The sequence below is a fragment of the Xiphophorus hellerii genome, chromosome 24 (genome assembly GCF_003331165.1).
Source record: "Xiphophorus hellerii strain 12219 chromosome 24, Xiphophorus_hellerii-4.1, whole genome shotgun sequence".
Taxonomy (NCBI): Eukaryota; Metazoa; Chordata; class Actinopteri; order Cyprinodontiformes; family Poeciliidae; genus Xiphophorus; species Xiphophorus hellerii.
Genome location: NC_045695.1, coordinates 16,235,784 through 16,251,431, shown reverse-complemented (window position 1 = coordinate 16,251,431; position 15,648 = coordinate 16,235,784). Strand labels below are relative to the sequence as shown.

Sequence of the window (15,648 nt, the reverse complement as noted above, 5' to 3'; positions counted from 1 at the left end):
TACTTTACAGAGATCTGAACCTGCAGAGAGAAGAAGGAAGGAGAGAGCAGATCAGTGAGTGTTTCCAGCCTCTCTCCAGCAGCAGTCAGTGACGCAGCACATCCACTAGATGGTTTCCAGGCTGCAGTCAGACTGATCTCAGAGCTGTGACCAAGATGAACCTGATCAGTTGTTTCCTGTTGAACTGAGAGAACAAACAGATCTGAGATCAGATCTGCTGCTGCCACAGTTTGATGGATGAGGACCACTGTCTCTAGACATGTTGGACGGCTGGACGCTGGAGTCCAGCTGGACTTCCTGGAGACATGGACACAGCAACAACACTCATCTTCACACCAACACAAACACAGGAACACAGCAAGCTGCTGCTCCTCTGATTGGCTGATTGCTGTCTCTGTGTCCAATCAGGAAGCCTGAACCATTCTCCTCCCACTGAGAAGCTGCAGCTTTACTGGGAACACTGGATCTTTGCTTTGATGCTAACTGGGTTTAGTTCAATATGCTGACAGCAGCTGGACTCACTACAAACATTTACTTACTTTACTGTCTCTACAAGATCCTTCAGCTGCTGAACATCTGAATCCTTCAGGTTGTTGTATTCCAGGTCCAGTTCTGTCAGACGGGTCGGGTTGGACTTCAGAGTTGAGGTCAAATAATCACAGCTGATCTTTGACAAACTGCAGTAAAACAACCTGAATAAAGAATAAAAGATGTGAGCTGAAGCCAACAGGATGCAGGTTAACCAGTCCAACAGAACCAGTTAAAGATTCTCATCAATATTAATGCCAACAAGCTGCTGCTTCAATAAAGACCTGCTGACTTCAGAACCAGAACCAGAACCTGGTACTGGGTCATGTTGTGTTGGAGGATTTTAGTCAGTAAAATCATTCCAGGTTCTGATCAAAGTGTTGAAGCATCAATCATTGATTATTGATTAGTTCCTGTCAGATTCCAGGAATTCACTTTTCTAGACTGGGTTGAATGACCTTTGACCTGCTTCATATGAGGGGGATTTCTACACACTGGGGGTCCGAATGCTGTCCTGTTCTGACCTCAGATCAGCAGGTCCAACTCAGTTACACAGAGGGACTAAATTAAACTCTGGATCCAAGTCCAGGAACAAACTCAGAAAATATTTATTAGAACAGAAGAAATTAATTTGATTTATGATCAATTATATCTAATTATTCACAGAAATATCAATAATTATAGAATTAAAATACTTCAATGTCTCCAGTCTGCAGCCTTCAGTCTGTAGAAAACCACAGAGCTCCTTCACTACAGAATCTTCCAGGTTGGTTCCACTCAGGTCCAGTTCTGTCAGATGGGTCGGGTTGGACTTCAGAGCTGAGAACAGAGAAGTCCAGCTGGTCTCTGATAAATTGCATTCATCCAATCTGAATAAAGAATAAAAGATGTGAGCTGAAGCCAACAGGATGCAGGTTAAAACTGAAATATGAACAAATAAATAATAAAAATGTAGAAAATTAATTTCCCTGAATGTAAAAGAAACATGATGAACTGATTCTAACATCTGATCCAGTCAAACTGGTTTAAAGAGTCCAAACCAGCAGAACCAGAACATTTGATCCAAAAAGAAACTCAAAGTTTTTCTAAAAGTTTCTCAGGATCTTAAACTCAGTCGATGTTTTTCTCTCTCCATGTTTCCTTCCAGGCTCTGTATTAGCCGACTGCTCTGTACCATCATTTATCTACTGAGATATTTTATGTCTCCAGTTTTTGTTCATTAATCTATTAATGATGTTTTCTTGCTGGTTGTATTTTAACTGCAGCTCATTGCTAAGTATAACAGATGTAAACGGGTTTATTTCAATCCGTCTAATTCAGCGTTTTACAATATCCATTACAGCTCACATTCTGAAAGTTGATCATTTTCTCATTTTGTGCTGATTCAGTTACTGAACTATCAACTAGAAAATATTTAGTCTTTTCTCTGTGAGATTGATGTGGGTCATTTAGTTCAAGTTCTGAATCCTTCATCAGAGACGGCTGCAGAAATGGGAACATTATCATAAAGGATAAACCAGATTGTGAAGATGAATCATTTTAAATCTATTTTCCTGGTAAACCACATGAGAATGATTTCAGTGAACTGCTGAAGCTTGTTGCATACAAAGCATTACAAAGCTAAGATCTCACTTCCTGTCCTACAAAATAAGAGCTGAATCAAGATGTTTGAACAAAATGACTTTAACACCATAACCTTCACAAAGTCAGTATTTACTGCAGGATTGTTAATTAATTATCTTTCTGTTATTTATGTCTCCTTAATGTCCAGGAACTCTGCCGGAAGACTGTGGTCATCCTGATAGAGTCTGACTGTCAGAACAAACTCAGATTTTCCTCTGGAAGCTGCTCTCAGTGGTTTGGAGGACGACTGACTAGGAATTTGCTCCATCAGTGGAATTGACAATAAAATGGAAACTCATCACTTGCTTCCATTTTGTTTTGCTTCCTGCCAACATCAAACTCCTGCATGTGCTGCAGCTCCATATGAGCAGGCAGTCAAGTCCCCAGAAAGCTTCCCTGTTTCTAGGAACCATTTCATCCAGAGTTAGTCGACTTTCTCTGTCCACCTCTGTCAGACTGTGAACCTTTAGTCTGAGCATGTGGAGATCCTCTCCTAACACACCTGCTTCAGATTCATGTGCTGCAGTCTTTGCTGGTTCTGATGTCTGGGAGCAGAATACTCATGTCCTGAAGAACCTGCAGCCTGTTGAGCTCAGAGAAAAACTCAGTTGTCTGGATTTTTCAGACGAAGCTGAAGTTGGTTTCTGATTGCAGCTTCTGATCCAGGAAATGGATAAAGGGCGATTCCACCTAATTTTAATCTACTATCAGCATCTTTAATCTACTAGAGTTAAAACACTACAACACCTCGACTCTTTAAACCTGGACTGGATGATTATAAACTAATAGCAGAAGATTTAAAACTAAGTGTGGGATTTCAATCAATCAATCAATCAAATTTTATTTGTATAGCACATTTCAGCAGCAAGACATTTCAAAGTGCTTTACATCATTACAAACACAGAATCACAATGCAATATAGAATCAATCATTAAGTCAAGTTCCATAGATAAATTTGTAATTGATTACATTTCAAATACAATTCTAAACAGGTGGGTTTTCAGGTGAGATTTAAAAGAAGTCAGTGTTTCAGCTGTTTTACAGTTTTCTGGAAGTTTGTTCCAAATTTGTGGTGCATAGATGCTGAAAGCTGCTTCTCCTCGTTTGGTTCTGGTTCTGGGGATGCAGAGCAGACCAGAACCGGAAGACCTGAGAGGTCTGGAAGGTTGATACAATAACAGCAGATCTTTAATGTATTGTGGTGCTAAGCCGTTCAGTGATTTATAAACTAACAACAGTATTTTAAAGTCTATTCTTTGAGCTACAGGGAGCCAGTGGAGGGACTTTAAAACTGGTGTTATGTGCTCTATCTTCCTGGTTTTAGTGGAACTTCAATAAAGGGAGATTTCATTCTCTCTCTTTTTGCATCTTGACCTTTGACCTGCTTCACGAGGGGGATTTCTACACACTAGGGGTCCGAATGCTGTCCTGTTCTGACCTCAGATCAGCAGGTCCAACTCAGTTACACAGAGGGACTAAATTAAACTCTGGATCCAAGTCCAGGAACAAACTCAGAAAATATTTATTAGAACAGAAGAAATTAATTTGATTTATGATCAATTATATCTAATTATTCACAGAAATATCAATAATTATATAATTCAAATACCTCAATGTCTCCAGTCTGCAGCCTTCAGTCTGTAGAAAACCACAGAGCTCCTTCACTCCAGAATCTCCCAGGTTGGTTTTGTACGAGATCAGTTCTGTCAGATGGGTCGGGTTGGACTTCAGAGCTGAGAACAGAGAAGTCCAGCTGGTCTCTGACAAACTGAAGCTGCACAACCTGAATAAAGAATAAAAGATGTGAGCTGAAGCCAACAGGATGCAGGTTAAAACTGAAATATGAACAAATAAATAATAAAAATGTAGAAAATTAATTTCCCTGAATGTAAAAGAAACATGATGAACTTGTGAAGGAAAAATTTATTAACAATGTTTAATTAATTTTGAATGTACACTTTATGATGTTTTTATTAAAGGTTTGCACTCAGTTGCAGCTCAACAGGACATGTGCTCTTCTGACCCTCCTCAAAGAAGTGAAGAACAGGGTGTTCAGCGGTTAGACATGTTAGACATGGCTAAGGTGATAAGCCTAGTTTGTAGAAGTTCAGTTACTAGTATCTGATTAGCCATCCGCAGAGAGGCCTTTTTGTAGAAACGCCTGTTTGGACACAGAAAGAAAGTAGAAATTATCTATTATGTTTCGTTAGATAAACCTGAAAGGGTGTCTTATGCACAAGAAACACAAAGAATATGGCCAAAGTTGAGCTGTGAATGTAGATGCAACCCTGCTCAACTGAAACTTACAGATAAGTAACTTATAGATTTTTGCCTGACACTTGAGCCAGGGGGTGTGGCTACGTAATGTGTGATGTATCCAATGTAGATGAGGGGACGTTCAGCCCCAAGTCAGAACTCATCCGATTCTCACCGAGATGTGAGCTTTGTATGTTTTCTCCATTTGCAAAGGTTAATTAAAGCTATTTGTTCTCTTTTAAAGCTGAAGTTTGGTCTCGAATTTTGTGCAACTTAACAAACTGATTCTAACATCTGATCCAGTCAAACTGGTTTAAAGAGTCCAAACCAGCAGAACCAGAACATTTGATCCAAAAAGAAACTCAAAGTTTTTCTAAAAGTTTCTCAGGATCTTAAACTCAGTCGATGTTTTTCTCTCTCCATGTTTCCTTCCAGGCTCTGTATTAGCCGACTGCTCTGTACCATCATTTATCTACTGAGATATTTTATGTCTCCAGTTTTTGTTCATTAATCTATTAATGATGTTTTCTTGCTGGTTGTATTTTAACTGCAGCTCATTGCTAAGTATAACAGATGTAAACGGGTTTATTTCAATCCGTCTAATTCAGCGTTTTACAATATCCATTACAGCTCACATTCTGAAAGTTGATCATTTTCTCATTTTGTGCTGATTCAGTTACTGAACTATCAACTAGAAAATATTTAGTCTCTTCTCTGTCAGATTGATGTGGGTCATTTAGTTCAAGTTCTGAATCCTTCATCAGAGACGGCTGCAGAAATGGGAACATTATCATAAAGGATAAACCAGATTGTGAAGATGAATCATTTTAAATCTATTTTCCTGGTAAACCACATGAGAATGATTTCAGTGAACTGCTGAAGCTTGTTGCATACAAAGCATTACAAAGCTAAGATCTCACTTCCTGTCCTACAAAATAAGAGCTGAATCAAGATGTTTGAACAAAATGACTTTAACACCATAACCTTCACAAAGTCAGTATTTACTGCAGGACTGTTAATTAATTATCTTTCTGTTATTTATGTCTCCTTAATGTCCAGGAACTCTGCCAGAAGACTGTGGTCATCCTGATAGAGTCTGACTGTCAGAACAAACTCAGATTTTCCTCTGGAAGCTGCTCTCAGTGGTTTGGAGGACGACTGACTTGGAATTTGCTCCATTAGTGGAATTGACAATAAAATGGAAACTCATCATTTGCTTCCATTTTGTTTTGCTTCCTGCCAACATCAAACTCCTGCATGTGCTGCAGCTCCATATGAGCAGGCAGTCAAGTCCCCAGAAAGCTTCCCTGTTTCTAGGAACCATTTCATCCAGAGTTAGTCGACTTTCTCTGTCCATCTCTGTCAGACTGTGAACCTTTAGTCTGAGCATGTGGAGATCCTCTCCTAACACACCTGCTTCAGATTCATGTGCTGCAGTCTTTGCTGGTTCTGATGTCTGGGAGCAGAATACTCATGTCCTGAAGAACCTGCAGCCTTTTGAGCTCAGAGGAAAAACTCAACTGTCTGGATTTTTCAGACAAAGCTGAAGTTGGTTTCTGATTGCAGCTTCTGATCCAGGAAATGGATAAAGGGCGATTCCACCTAATTTTAATCTACTATCAGCATCTTTAATCTACTAGAGTTAAAACACTACAACACCTCGACTCTTTAAACCTGGACTGGATGATTATCAACTAATAGCAGAAGATTTAAAACTAAGTGTGGGATTTGTGGAACTTCAATAAAGGGAGATTTCATTCTCTCTCTTTTTGCAACTTGACCTTTGACCTGCTTGAAATGAGGTGGATTTCTACACACTGGGGGTCCGAATGCTGTCCTGTTCTGACCTCAGATCAGCAGGTCCAACTCAGTTACACAGAGGGACTAAATTAAACTCTGGATCCAAGTCCAGGAACAAACTCAGAAAATATTTATTAGAACAGAAGAAATTAATTTGATTTATGATCAATTATATATAATTGTTCACAGAAATATTGATAATTATATAAATAAAATACCTCAATGTCTCCAGTCTGCAGCCTTCAGTCTGTAGAAAACCACAGAGCTTCTTCACTACAGAATCTCCCAAGTTGGTTCTGCTCAGGCCCAGTTCTGTCAGATGGGTCGGGTTGGACTTCAGAGCTGAGAACAGAGAAGTCCAGCTGGTCTCTGATAAACTGCAGTCCATCAATCTGAATAAAGAATAAAAGATGTGAGCTGAAGCCAACAGGATGCAGGTTAAAACTGAAATATGAACAAATAAATAATAAAAATGTAGAAAATTAATTTCCCTGAATGTAAAAGAAACATGATGAACTGATTCTAACATCTGATCCAGTCAAACTGGTTTAAAGAGTCCAAACCAGCAGAACCAGAACATTTGATCAACAAATAAACTCAAAGTTTTTCTAAAAGTTTCTCAGGATCTTAAACTCAGTCGATGTTTTTCTCTCTCCATGTTTCCTTCCAGGCTCTGTATTAGCCGACTGCTCTGTACCATCATTTATCTACTGAGATATTTTATGTCTCCAGTTTTTGTTCATTAATCTATTAATGATGTTTTCTTGCTAGTTGTATTTTAACTGCAGCTCATTGCTAAGTATAACAGATGTAAACGGGTTTATTTCAATCCGTCTAATTCAGCGTTTTACAATATCCATTACAGCTCACAATCTGAAAGTTGATCATTTTCTCATTTTGTGCTGATTCAGTTACTGAACTATCAACTAGAAAATATTTAGTCTTTTCTCTGTCAGATTGATTTGGGTCATTTAGTTCAAGTTCTGAATCCTTCATCAGAGACGGCTGCAGAAATGGGAACATTATCATAAAGGATAAACCAGATTGTGAAGATGAATCATTTTAAATCTATTTTCCAGGTAAACCACATGAGAATGATTTCAGTGAACTGCTGAAGCTTGTTGCATACAAAGCATTACAAAGCTAAGATCTCACTTCCTGTCTTACAAAATAAGAGCTGAATCAAGATGTTTGAACAAAATGACTTTAACACCATAACCTTCACAAAGTCAGTATTTACTGCAGGACTGTTAATTAATTATCTTTCTGTTATTTATGTCTCCTTAATGTCCAGGAACTCTGCCAGAAGACTGTGGTCATCCTGATAGAGTCTGACTGTCAGAACAAACTCAGATTTTCCTCTGGAAGCTGCTCTCAGTGGTTTGGAGGACGACTGACTCGGAATTTGCTCCATTAGTGGAATTTACACTAAAATGGAAACTCATCACTTGCTTCCATTTTGTTTTGCTTCCTGCCAACATCAAACTCCTGCATGTGCTGCAGCTCCATATGAGCAGGCAGTCAAGTCCCCAGAAAGCTTCCCTGTTTCTAGGAACCATTTCATCCAGAGTTAGTCGACTTTCTCTGTCCATCTCTGTCAGACTGTGAACCTTTAGTCTGAGCATGTGGAGATCCTCTCCTAACACACCTGCTTCAGATTCATGTGCTGCAGTCTTTGCTGGTTCTGATGTCTGGGAGCAGAATACTCATGTCCTGAAGAACCTGCAGCCTGTTGAGCTCAGAGGAAAAACTCAACTGTCTGGATTTTTCAGACGAAGCTGAAGATGGTTTCTGATTGCAGCTTCTGATCCAGGAAATGGATAAAGGGCGATTCCACCTAATTTTAATCTACTATCAGCATCTTTAATCTACTAGAGTTAAAACACTACAACACCTCGACTCTTTAAACCTGGACTGGATGATTATCAACTAATAGCAGAAGATTTAAAACTAAGTGTGGGATTTGTGGATCTTCAATAAAGGGAGATTTCATTCTCTCTCTTTTTGCAACTTGACCTTTGACCTGCTTGAAATGAGGGGGATTTCTACACACTGGGGGTCCGAATGCTGTCCTGTTCTGACCTCAGATCAGCAGGTCCGACTCAGTTACTCAGAGGGACTAAATTAAACTCTGGATATAAGTCCAGGAACAAACTGAGAAATATTTATTAGAACAGAAGAAATTAATTTGATTTATGATCAATTATATATAATTATTGACAGAAATATCAATAATTATATAATTCAAATACCTCAATGTCTCCAGTCTGCAGCCTTCAGTCTGTAGAAAACCACAGAGCTCCTTCACTCCAGAATCTTCCAGGTTGGTGTTGTACAGGTCCAGTTCTGTCAGATGGGTCGGGTTGGACTTCAGAGCTGAGAACAGAGAAGTCCAGCTGGTCTCTGACAAACTGCATTCCTCCAATCTGAATAAAGAATAAAAGATGTGAGCTGAAGCCAACAGGATGCAGGTTAAAACTGAAATATGAACAAATAAATAATAAAAATGTAGAAAATTAATTTCCCTGAATGTAAAAGAAACATGATGAACTGATTCTAACATCTGATCCAGTCAAACTGGTTTAAAGAGTCCAAACCAGCAGAACCAGAACATTTGATCAAAAAAGAAATTCAAAGTTTTTCTAAAAGTTTCTCAGGATCTTAAACTCAGTCGATGTTTTTCTCTCTCCATGTTTCCTTCCAGGCTCTGTATTAGCCGACTGCTCTGTACCATCATTTATCTACTGAGATATTTTATGTCTCCAGTTTTTGTTCATTAATCTATTAATGATGTTTTCTTGCTGGTTGTATTTTAACTGCAGCTCATTGCTAAGTATAACAGATGTAAACGGGTTTATTTCAATCCGTCTAATTCAGCGTTTTACAATATCCATTACAGCTCACATTCTGAAAGTTGATCATTTTCTCATTTTGTGCTGATTCAGTTACTGAACTATCAACTAGAAAATATTTAGCCTTTTCTCTGTCAGATTGATGAGGGTCATTTAGTTCAAGTTCTGAATCCTTCATCAGAGACGGCTGCAGAAATGGGAACATTATCATAAAGGATAAACCAGATTGTGAAGATGAATCATTTTAAATCTATTTTCCAGGTAAACCACATGAGAATGATTTCAGTGAACTGCTGAAGCTTGTTGCATACAAAGCATTACAAAGGTAAGATCTCACTTCCTGTCCTACAAAATAAGAGCTGAATCAAGATGTTTGAACAAAATGACTTTAACACCATAACCTTCACAAAGTCAGTATTTACTGCAGGACTGTTAATTAATTATCTTTCTGTTATTTATGTCTCCTTAATGTCCAGGAACTCTGCCAGAAGACTGTGGTCATCCTGATAGAGTCTGACTGTCAGAATAAACTCAGATTTTCCTCTGGAAGCTGCTCTCAGTGGTTTGGAGGACGACTGACTTGTCGTTCCTTCGTTCGTTCGTTCGTTCGTTCCTTTGTTCGTTCCTTCGTTCCTTCCTTCTTTCCTTCCATCCATCCATCCATCCATCTTCTTCCGCTTATCCGGGGTCGGGTCGCAGGGGTAGCAGCTTCAGAAGGGAGGCCCAGACTTCCCTCTCCCCGGCCACTTCTTCATGCTCTTCTGGGGGAATCCCGAGGCGTTCCCAGGCCAGCCGAGAGACATAGTCCCTCTAGCGTGTCCTGGGTCTTCCCCGGGGCCTCCTCCCGGTGGGACGTGCCCGGAACACCTCACCAGGGAGGCGTCCAGGAGGCATCCTGACCAGATGCCCGAGCCTCAACTGGCTCCTCTCAATGTGAAGGAGCAGTGGCTCTACTCTGAGTCCCTCCCAGATGAGTGAGCTTCTCACCCTATCTCTAAGGGAGAGCTCAGAGACCCTACGGAGAAAACCCATTTTGGCAGCTTGTATCTGCGATCTCGTTCCTTCAGTCATGACCCAAAGCTCATCACCATATGTGAGGGTGGGAACGTAGATTGACCGGTAAATCGAGAGCTTCACATTTTGACTCAGCTTTCTACTCACCACCACAGACCCGTACATCACCCGCTTCACGGCAGATGCTACCCCTATCTGCCTGTCGATCTACCGCTTCCTTCTTCTCCCATTCGTGAACAAGATCCCAAGATACTTGAACTCCTCCACTTGGGGCAGGACACCCTCCCCCCCCGACCCGGAGAAGGCACTCTACCCTTTTCCGGCTCAAGACCATGGCCTCGGATTTGGAGGCACTGATCGCCATCCCAGCCGCTTCACACTCGGCTGCGAACCGCTGCAGCGAGAGCTGCAGATCACGACCTGATGAAGCCAAAAGGATCACATCGTCTGCAAAAAGCAGAGATGCGATCCTAAGGCCATCAAAACGGATCCCCTCAACACCTTGGCTGGTCTATAAATTCTGTCCATGAAAGTGATGAACAGAATCGGTGACAAAGGGCAGCCCTGGCGGAGTCCAACTCTCACCGGAAACGAGCCTGACTTACTGCCGGCAATGCGGACCAGACTCTGACACCGGTCATACAGGGACCTTACAGCCCGTATCAAAGGGCCCGGTACCCCATACTCCCGGAGAACCCTCCACAGGGCTCCCCGAGGGACACGGTCGAACGCCTTCTCCAAGTCCACAAAACACATGTAGACCGGTTGTGCGAACTCCCAGAACCCTCCAGGACCCTGCTGAGGGTGTAGAGCTGGTCCAGTGTTCCACAAACAGGATGAAAACCACACTGCTCTTCCTGAATCCGAGGTTCGACTATCTGACGGACCCTCCTCTACAGGACCCCTGAATAGACCTTGCCAGGGAGGCTTAAGAGTGTGACCCCCTGTAATTGGAGCACACCCTCCGGTCCCCCTTTTTGAACAGGGGGACCACCACCCCAGTCTGCCAATCCAGGGGAACTGCCCCCGATGTCAATGCAATGTTGTAGAGTCGCATCAGCCAACACAACCCTACAACATCCAGAGCCTTAAGGAACTCCGAGCGGATCTCATCCACCCCTGGGCCCTGCCTCAGATCAGCGGGTCCAACTCAGTTACACAGAGGGACTAAATTAAACTCTGAATCCAAGTCCAGGAACAAACTCAGAAAATATTTATTAGAACAGAAGAAATTAATTTGATTTATGATCAATTATATCTAATTATTCACAGAAATATCAATAATTATAGAATTAAAATACCTCAATGTCTCCAGTCTGCAGCCTTCAGTCTGTAGAAAACCACAGAGCTCCTTCCGTCCAGAATCTTCCAGCTTGGTTCTGTACAGGGTCAGTGCTGTCAGATGGGTCGAGTTGGACTTCAGAGCTGAGAACAGAGAAGTCCAGCTGGTCTCTGACAAACTGCAGTAGCTCCAACTGAATAAAGAATAAAAGATGTGAGCTGAAGCCAACAGGATGCAGGTTAAAACTGAAATATGAACAAATAAATAATAAAAATGTAGAAAATTAATTTCCCTGAATGTAAAAGAAACATGATGAACTGATTCTAACATCTGATCCAGTCAAACTGGTTTAAAGAGTCCAAACCAGCAGAACCAGAACATTTGATCCAAAAAGAAACTCAAAGTTTTCTATCAGCCTGGATGAGTTGAGCTATTTCTGCTGGTTCCTGATAATCAGCTGGAGACCCGACTTGGTAACTGGATCAGAACCACTCAGTTTATTCATTAATGGCCTTGGGTTCTTATTAAAGCTGCTGAAAGCCAATGGAGGCCATTATTTCCTAAGGAGACGTGACCTGATGAAGCATCATCACAGAGACGAGGCTCCAACCGACTGACAGCTGTCAGACTGAAGAGGACGGTTCCTCTCTGACCCGGCCCAACAGAACCACAGCTTCAGGACAAAGCTGAGGAACCTGCTGCTGCTGCAAACCTCACTTTCATTCATTTCATCTAGATTTGCTTTTCTACAATCAGTCATTTCTTAGATTTGGTCATTAATGATGATTTGAACTTGTCAGTGTTTGTGGCTCGACTCTGGAGGAACAACATTTCATTCTGGATGTAAAGATGAGAATCAGAAATGAGAAATAAAACAATCTGAATCTTTACCAAACCAAACTGAAACATCTCCATCATTAATTTACATCATTTGAATTATTTTACTCATTTTGTTCATCAGTTAAAAACATTTTAAAGTAAAAAACTGAAAAACAAAGTTCAATAATCTCAAAGTCTGAAATAAGAAAATAATTCATTTATAAGGTAAAATGTTAGAGATTTAATCTGACATTTAAACAGATTGTTTTAAAACAAAATATATTAAATTAACTTATTAATTAAGCTAATAATTGAAGAATCAATGAATGATTTTATTGGATAAATAAAAACAAACCTCAGCTTCTTCACTTTACTGACTGAACTCTCCAGGATCTCAACCAGAGGCTTCAGATCAGAGTCTCCACCTCCCAGCATGATCTCACTTATTTCCAGTTCAGTCAGATCTGGGTTGGACTTCAGAGCCGAGGCCAAAACTTCACATTCAGCCATTTGGATCAAACAGCCACCAAGTCTGTGATTAGAGAAGAAATAAATTCAGTTCTAATGAAATCAATCTGGATCATAAACAGACTAAATATGATAACAGTGATGTCATCATCTGATCAACATCTGATCTTCAATTTACTGAGTTTGACCCCTGTTATGTTTCTTCTCATATTCCACTTTCACTTTTAGTTTTCCCAAGGGACTTATTCTTTCACCTGTGTATGTTTTTAGTTTCACTTAGGTGTGCTTTAGTTTCAGATTTGGAAACTTGTCTCTGTAATCTTCATATGAGATCAGTGAAAGGGCTGACCCAGTATCCAGTTCCACCTTTAATGTAACCACTTGTACTTTAGGTGTGAGCCATATTGCATCCTTATATTTCTCCTTGTCTTGTATTGTATGCAGCTCAAGACATGCCAAATGTTCCTGGGAAGAAGATGAGTCTGTCTCATTTACTTCATGCAGTTTCCTATCTTTGTTCCACATTTTGTTTTTCTTACATTATTTTGATCTGCACATTTTCTGTATATGTCCCTTTTAGTTGCATTGGAGACATTCTTTATCCTTAAACCAGCCATTAGCAGCGTTATGTGACTTTTTGCCGCATCTGTAGCAGGTCTGTAATTTATCATTAGGCTGCGCACGCATTTTATTGACAGAACACGGCTCCATGAATTTTCCCTGAAGCTCCCCTGCATCTTTGGCTGCAGTTTCCATAGATATAACTATTTCTAATGCACGATGCAACGTCAGATTATCCTCTGTGAGGAGTCATTTCTGTGTGCTTTCATTGTGCAGCCCGCAGACGAAACGGTCTCTCAGCAAATCTGACAGCCCCTCCCTGAACTGACAGTGCTCCGACAGCCGCCGAAGCTCCGCGATGAACTCCGAAGTGGACTCGGTTTTTAACTGATTTCGTTTATGAAATCTGAATCGTTCGGCTATGACCAGTGGCTTCGGCTGGAAATGTTTTTGGAGAACCTCTGTGATCTCCTTGAAACTTTTGTCTGCTGGTTTGGCTGGTGTGATGAGGCTGCGCAGCAAGTTATACGTTTTCGCTCCCATTAGGCTCAGTAACACAGCGACTTTCCTCTCATCCTCTACTTTGTTAGCCACACAGTAGCTACTGTTCAACTCGCTCCACATATGTTGTCCAGTCCTCTGTGCCGTTTTCAAAAATGTTCATTTGTCCAACGCCTCCCGACATTTTCGTGCGGTGTTCGTTACTCACTTTCTCTCTGTAGGTCGTTAGCTAGCAAGCCACATTAGCATCCAGACGGAGGGTTTTCCTGTTCTCCTTTTCTTGTCTTTTTGTCACTTTCTCAAGGCTTTTCCTCTCTCTGTCGTTACATGCACATCGGGGATCCGTTTAAATCTCGTCGCCAGTTTGTTATGTTTCTTCTCATAACTATATAAACTCAACAGAACCTCAGTGAAACGTGACTTAGTTTATTAGACATTTGTCCCCAAGAACATAGTGAGATCAATGTGCTATACCACATTTGGTATTCTTCCACATAGAACACAAAATAGTGCCATTGCATAATGTATTGTTTTATCACATACATAACAACCCCACAGAGAATCTGTGCAGGTCCTGGTTAAAGTCCAGGTTCTGGTTCTGGTCCAGGCTTCATGTCCTCAGACCTTCAGCTGCAGTCAGATGTTGAAGATCTTCTATCATCTGTGAAGGAAAGTTCAGTTTTCTCTGCAGCATCTGATGGAGCTGCAGCATCAGAGCCTCAAAGGAGCTGAAGCAGCTGATGAAGAGGCTGACTGAGCTGATGAAGGAAACTACTGGAGATGATGGAGAGGAGGAGGAACTGCTCACAGCTCAGACTTGGACTAGACCGTTTGGCTCCTTGAGATCTTCCACCAAGCAGGAAGTGAGTTAGAAATGAAGTGAGCAGAGCAGGAAGTCCAGCCTGCTGTGGACCTCTGGCATCTCTGGGTTTGTTTAGCCAATATCTGCTGCAGCATCTAGAATCATCATCATCATTAATAATAGTAGTATATTCTATAGAACCATAGTTCCCAGCAGCAGGTTATTAAATGCTGCCACAGAGGAAACTGGGAGCAGACCAGTATCATGATGCTCCCAGTTCTGTCTCCGTTCATCTGCTGGATTTGATGTTTTAACAAAGTAGAAAGTGGACAGTCGTCAACCTGCTGCAGCTCAAAGCTTCAGATTGTTCTGGTCGTCCTGCAGAGCAGCAGCAGAACCGGGCCTGCTACTCCTTCAGGTCTGAACCATCCTCCCAGACTGTTGATCTGAGAGGAACTGGGACAAACTGGTTGGAAGAGGGAACCATGTCTCTGCAGTGGTTTGTCCATTGTCTCAGAGGAACAAAGGTTTGGATGTCAGAAGAAATTGTTGCTAAACTCCTAAAGAGCTGAAGACCAAAACAGAGAGTTTGGGTCCAGCAGCATTTTTCATGGTGAAGCAGTGAAAGTTCTCCAGTAACTAGAAGAGGCTGGGATGTCTAAAGAGTTGAAGTTCATGTCTCTCCAGGTCTTCATGGCTAACAGCTTCAACAAAGGCTGCAGATGAAGAGTTGATGAGGAAAATGGTTCCAGCTCTGGAAGCAGAGTTCTCAGAGCTTTGGGAGGATCTGACAGAAACTAGGACTTTTCTGCAACAAGACAACAATCACCACATTTTGGTCTCATTTACAAACTCAGAGGAAACTAGTGGGAGGAGGAAGAGGTGAGGATGATGACAGAATGAAGAAGATCAACACTCTTCACAAAGTTTCTAATTAATGAAAGGTTTATTTTAATGGTTCTAATTTTCATTAAACCTAAACAATAATTTTATAAAAACAGTCAAAGATCCTAAAAGGTGAATTATGGAGTGAAGAGAAGCTTAAAGTTTAAAATGTTTCTCTGGCTGACTGGATCTTAGAGAAAACAGAATTTCTAGAGTTCTGAAGGTTTTTATTCATTTCAACATGAAAACTGATAAAC

The 15,648-nt window shown here is 41.0% G+C and overlaps 1 protein-coding gene across 1 annotated transcript in view; it reads right to left on the bottom strand.

Annotated features, from left to right (window-relative positions):
- Positions 1-230: 230 nt before the first annotated feature.
- Positions 231-15,648, bottom strand: part of LOC116715637 (NACHT, LRR and PYD domains-containing protein 12-like) — a gene marked incomplete at its 3' end in the record, with an annotated part of 30,075 nt that continues 14,657 nt past the window's right edge. The window contains exons 7-14 of the mRNA XM_032556169.1: positions 12,530-12,706; positions 11,375-11,548; positions 8,460-8,633; positions 6,426-6,599; positions 3,761-3,934; positions 1,224-1,397; positions 540-692; positions 231-297 (exon numbers count right to left, since the gene is read on the bottom strand). Of these exons, the coding sequence (XP_032412060.1) occupies positions 231-297; positions 540-692; positions 1,224-1,397; positions 3,761-3,934; positions 6,426-6,599; positions 8,460-8,633; positions 11,375-11,548; positions 12,530-12,706 (1,267 nt within the window). The remainder of the gene's footprint in view (positions 298-539; positions 693-1,223; positions 1,398-3,760; positions 3,935-6,425; positions 6,600-8,459; positions 8,634-11,374; positions 11,549-12,529; positions 12,707-15,648) is intronic.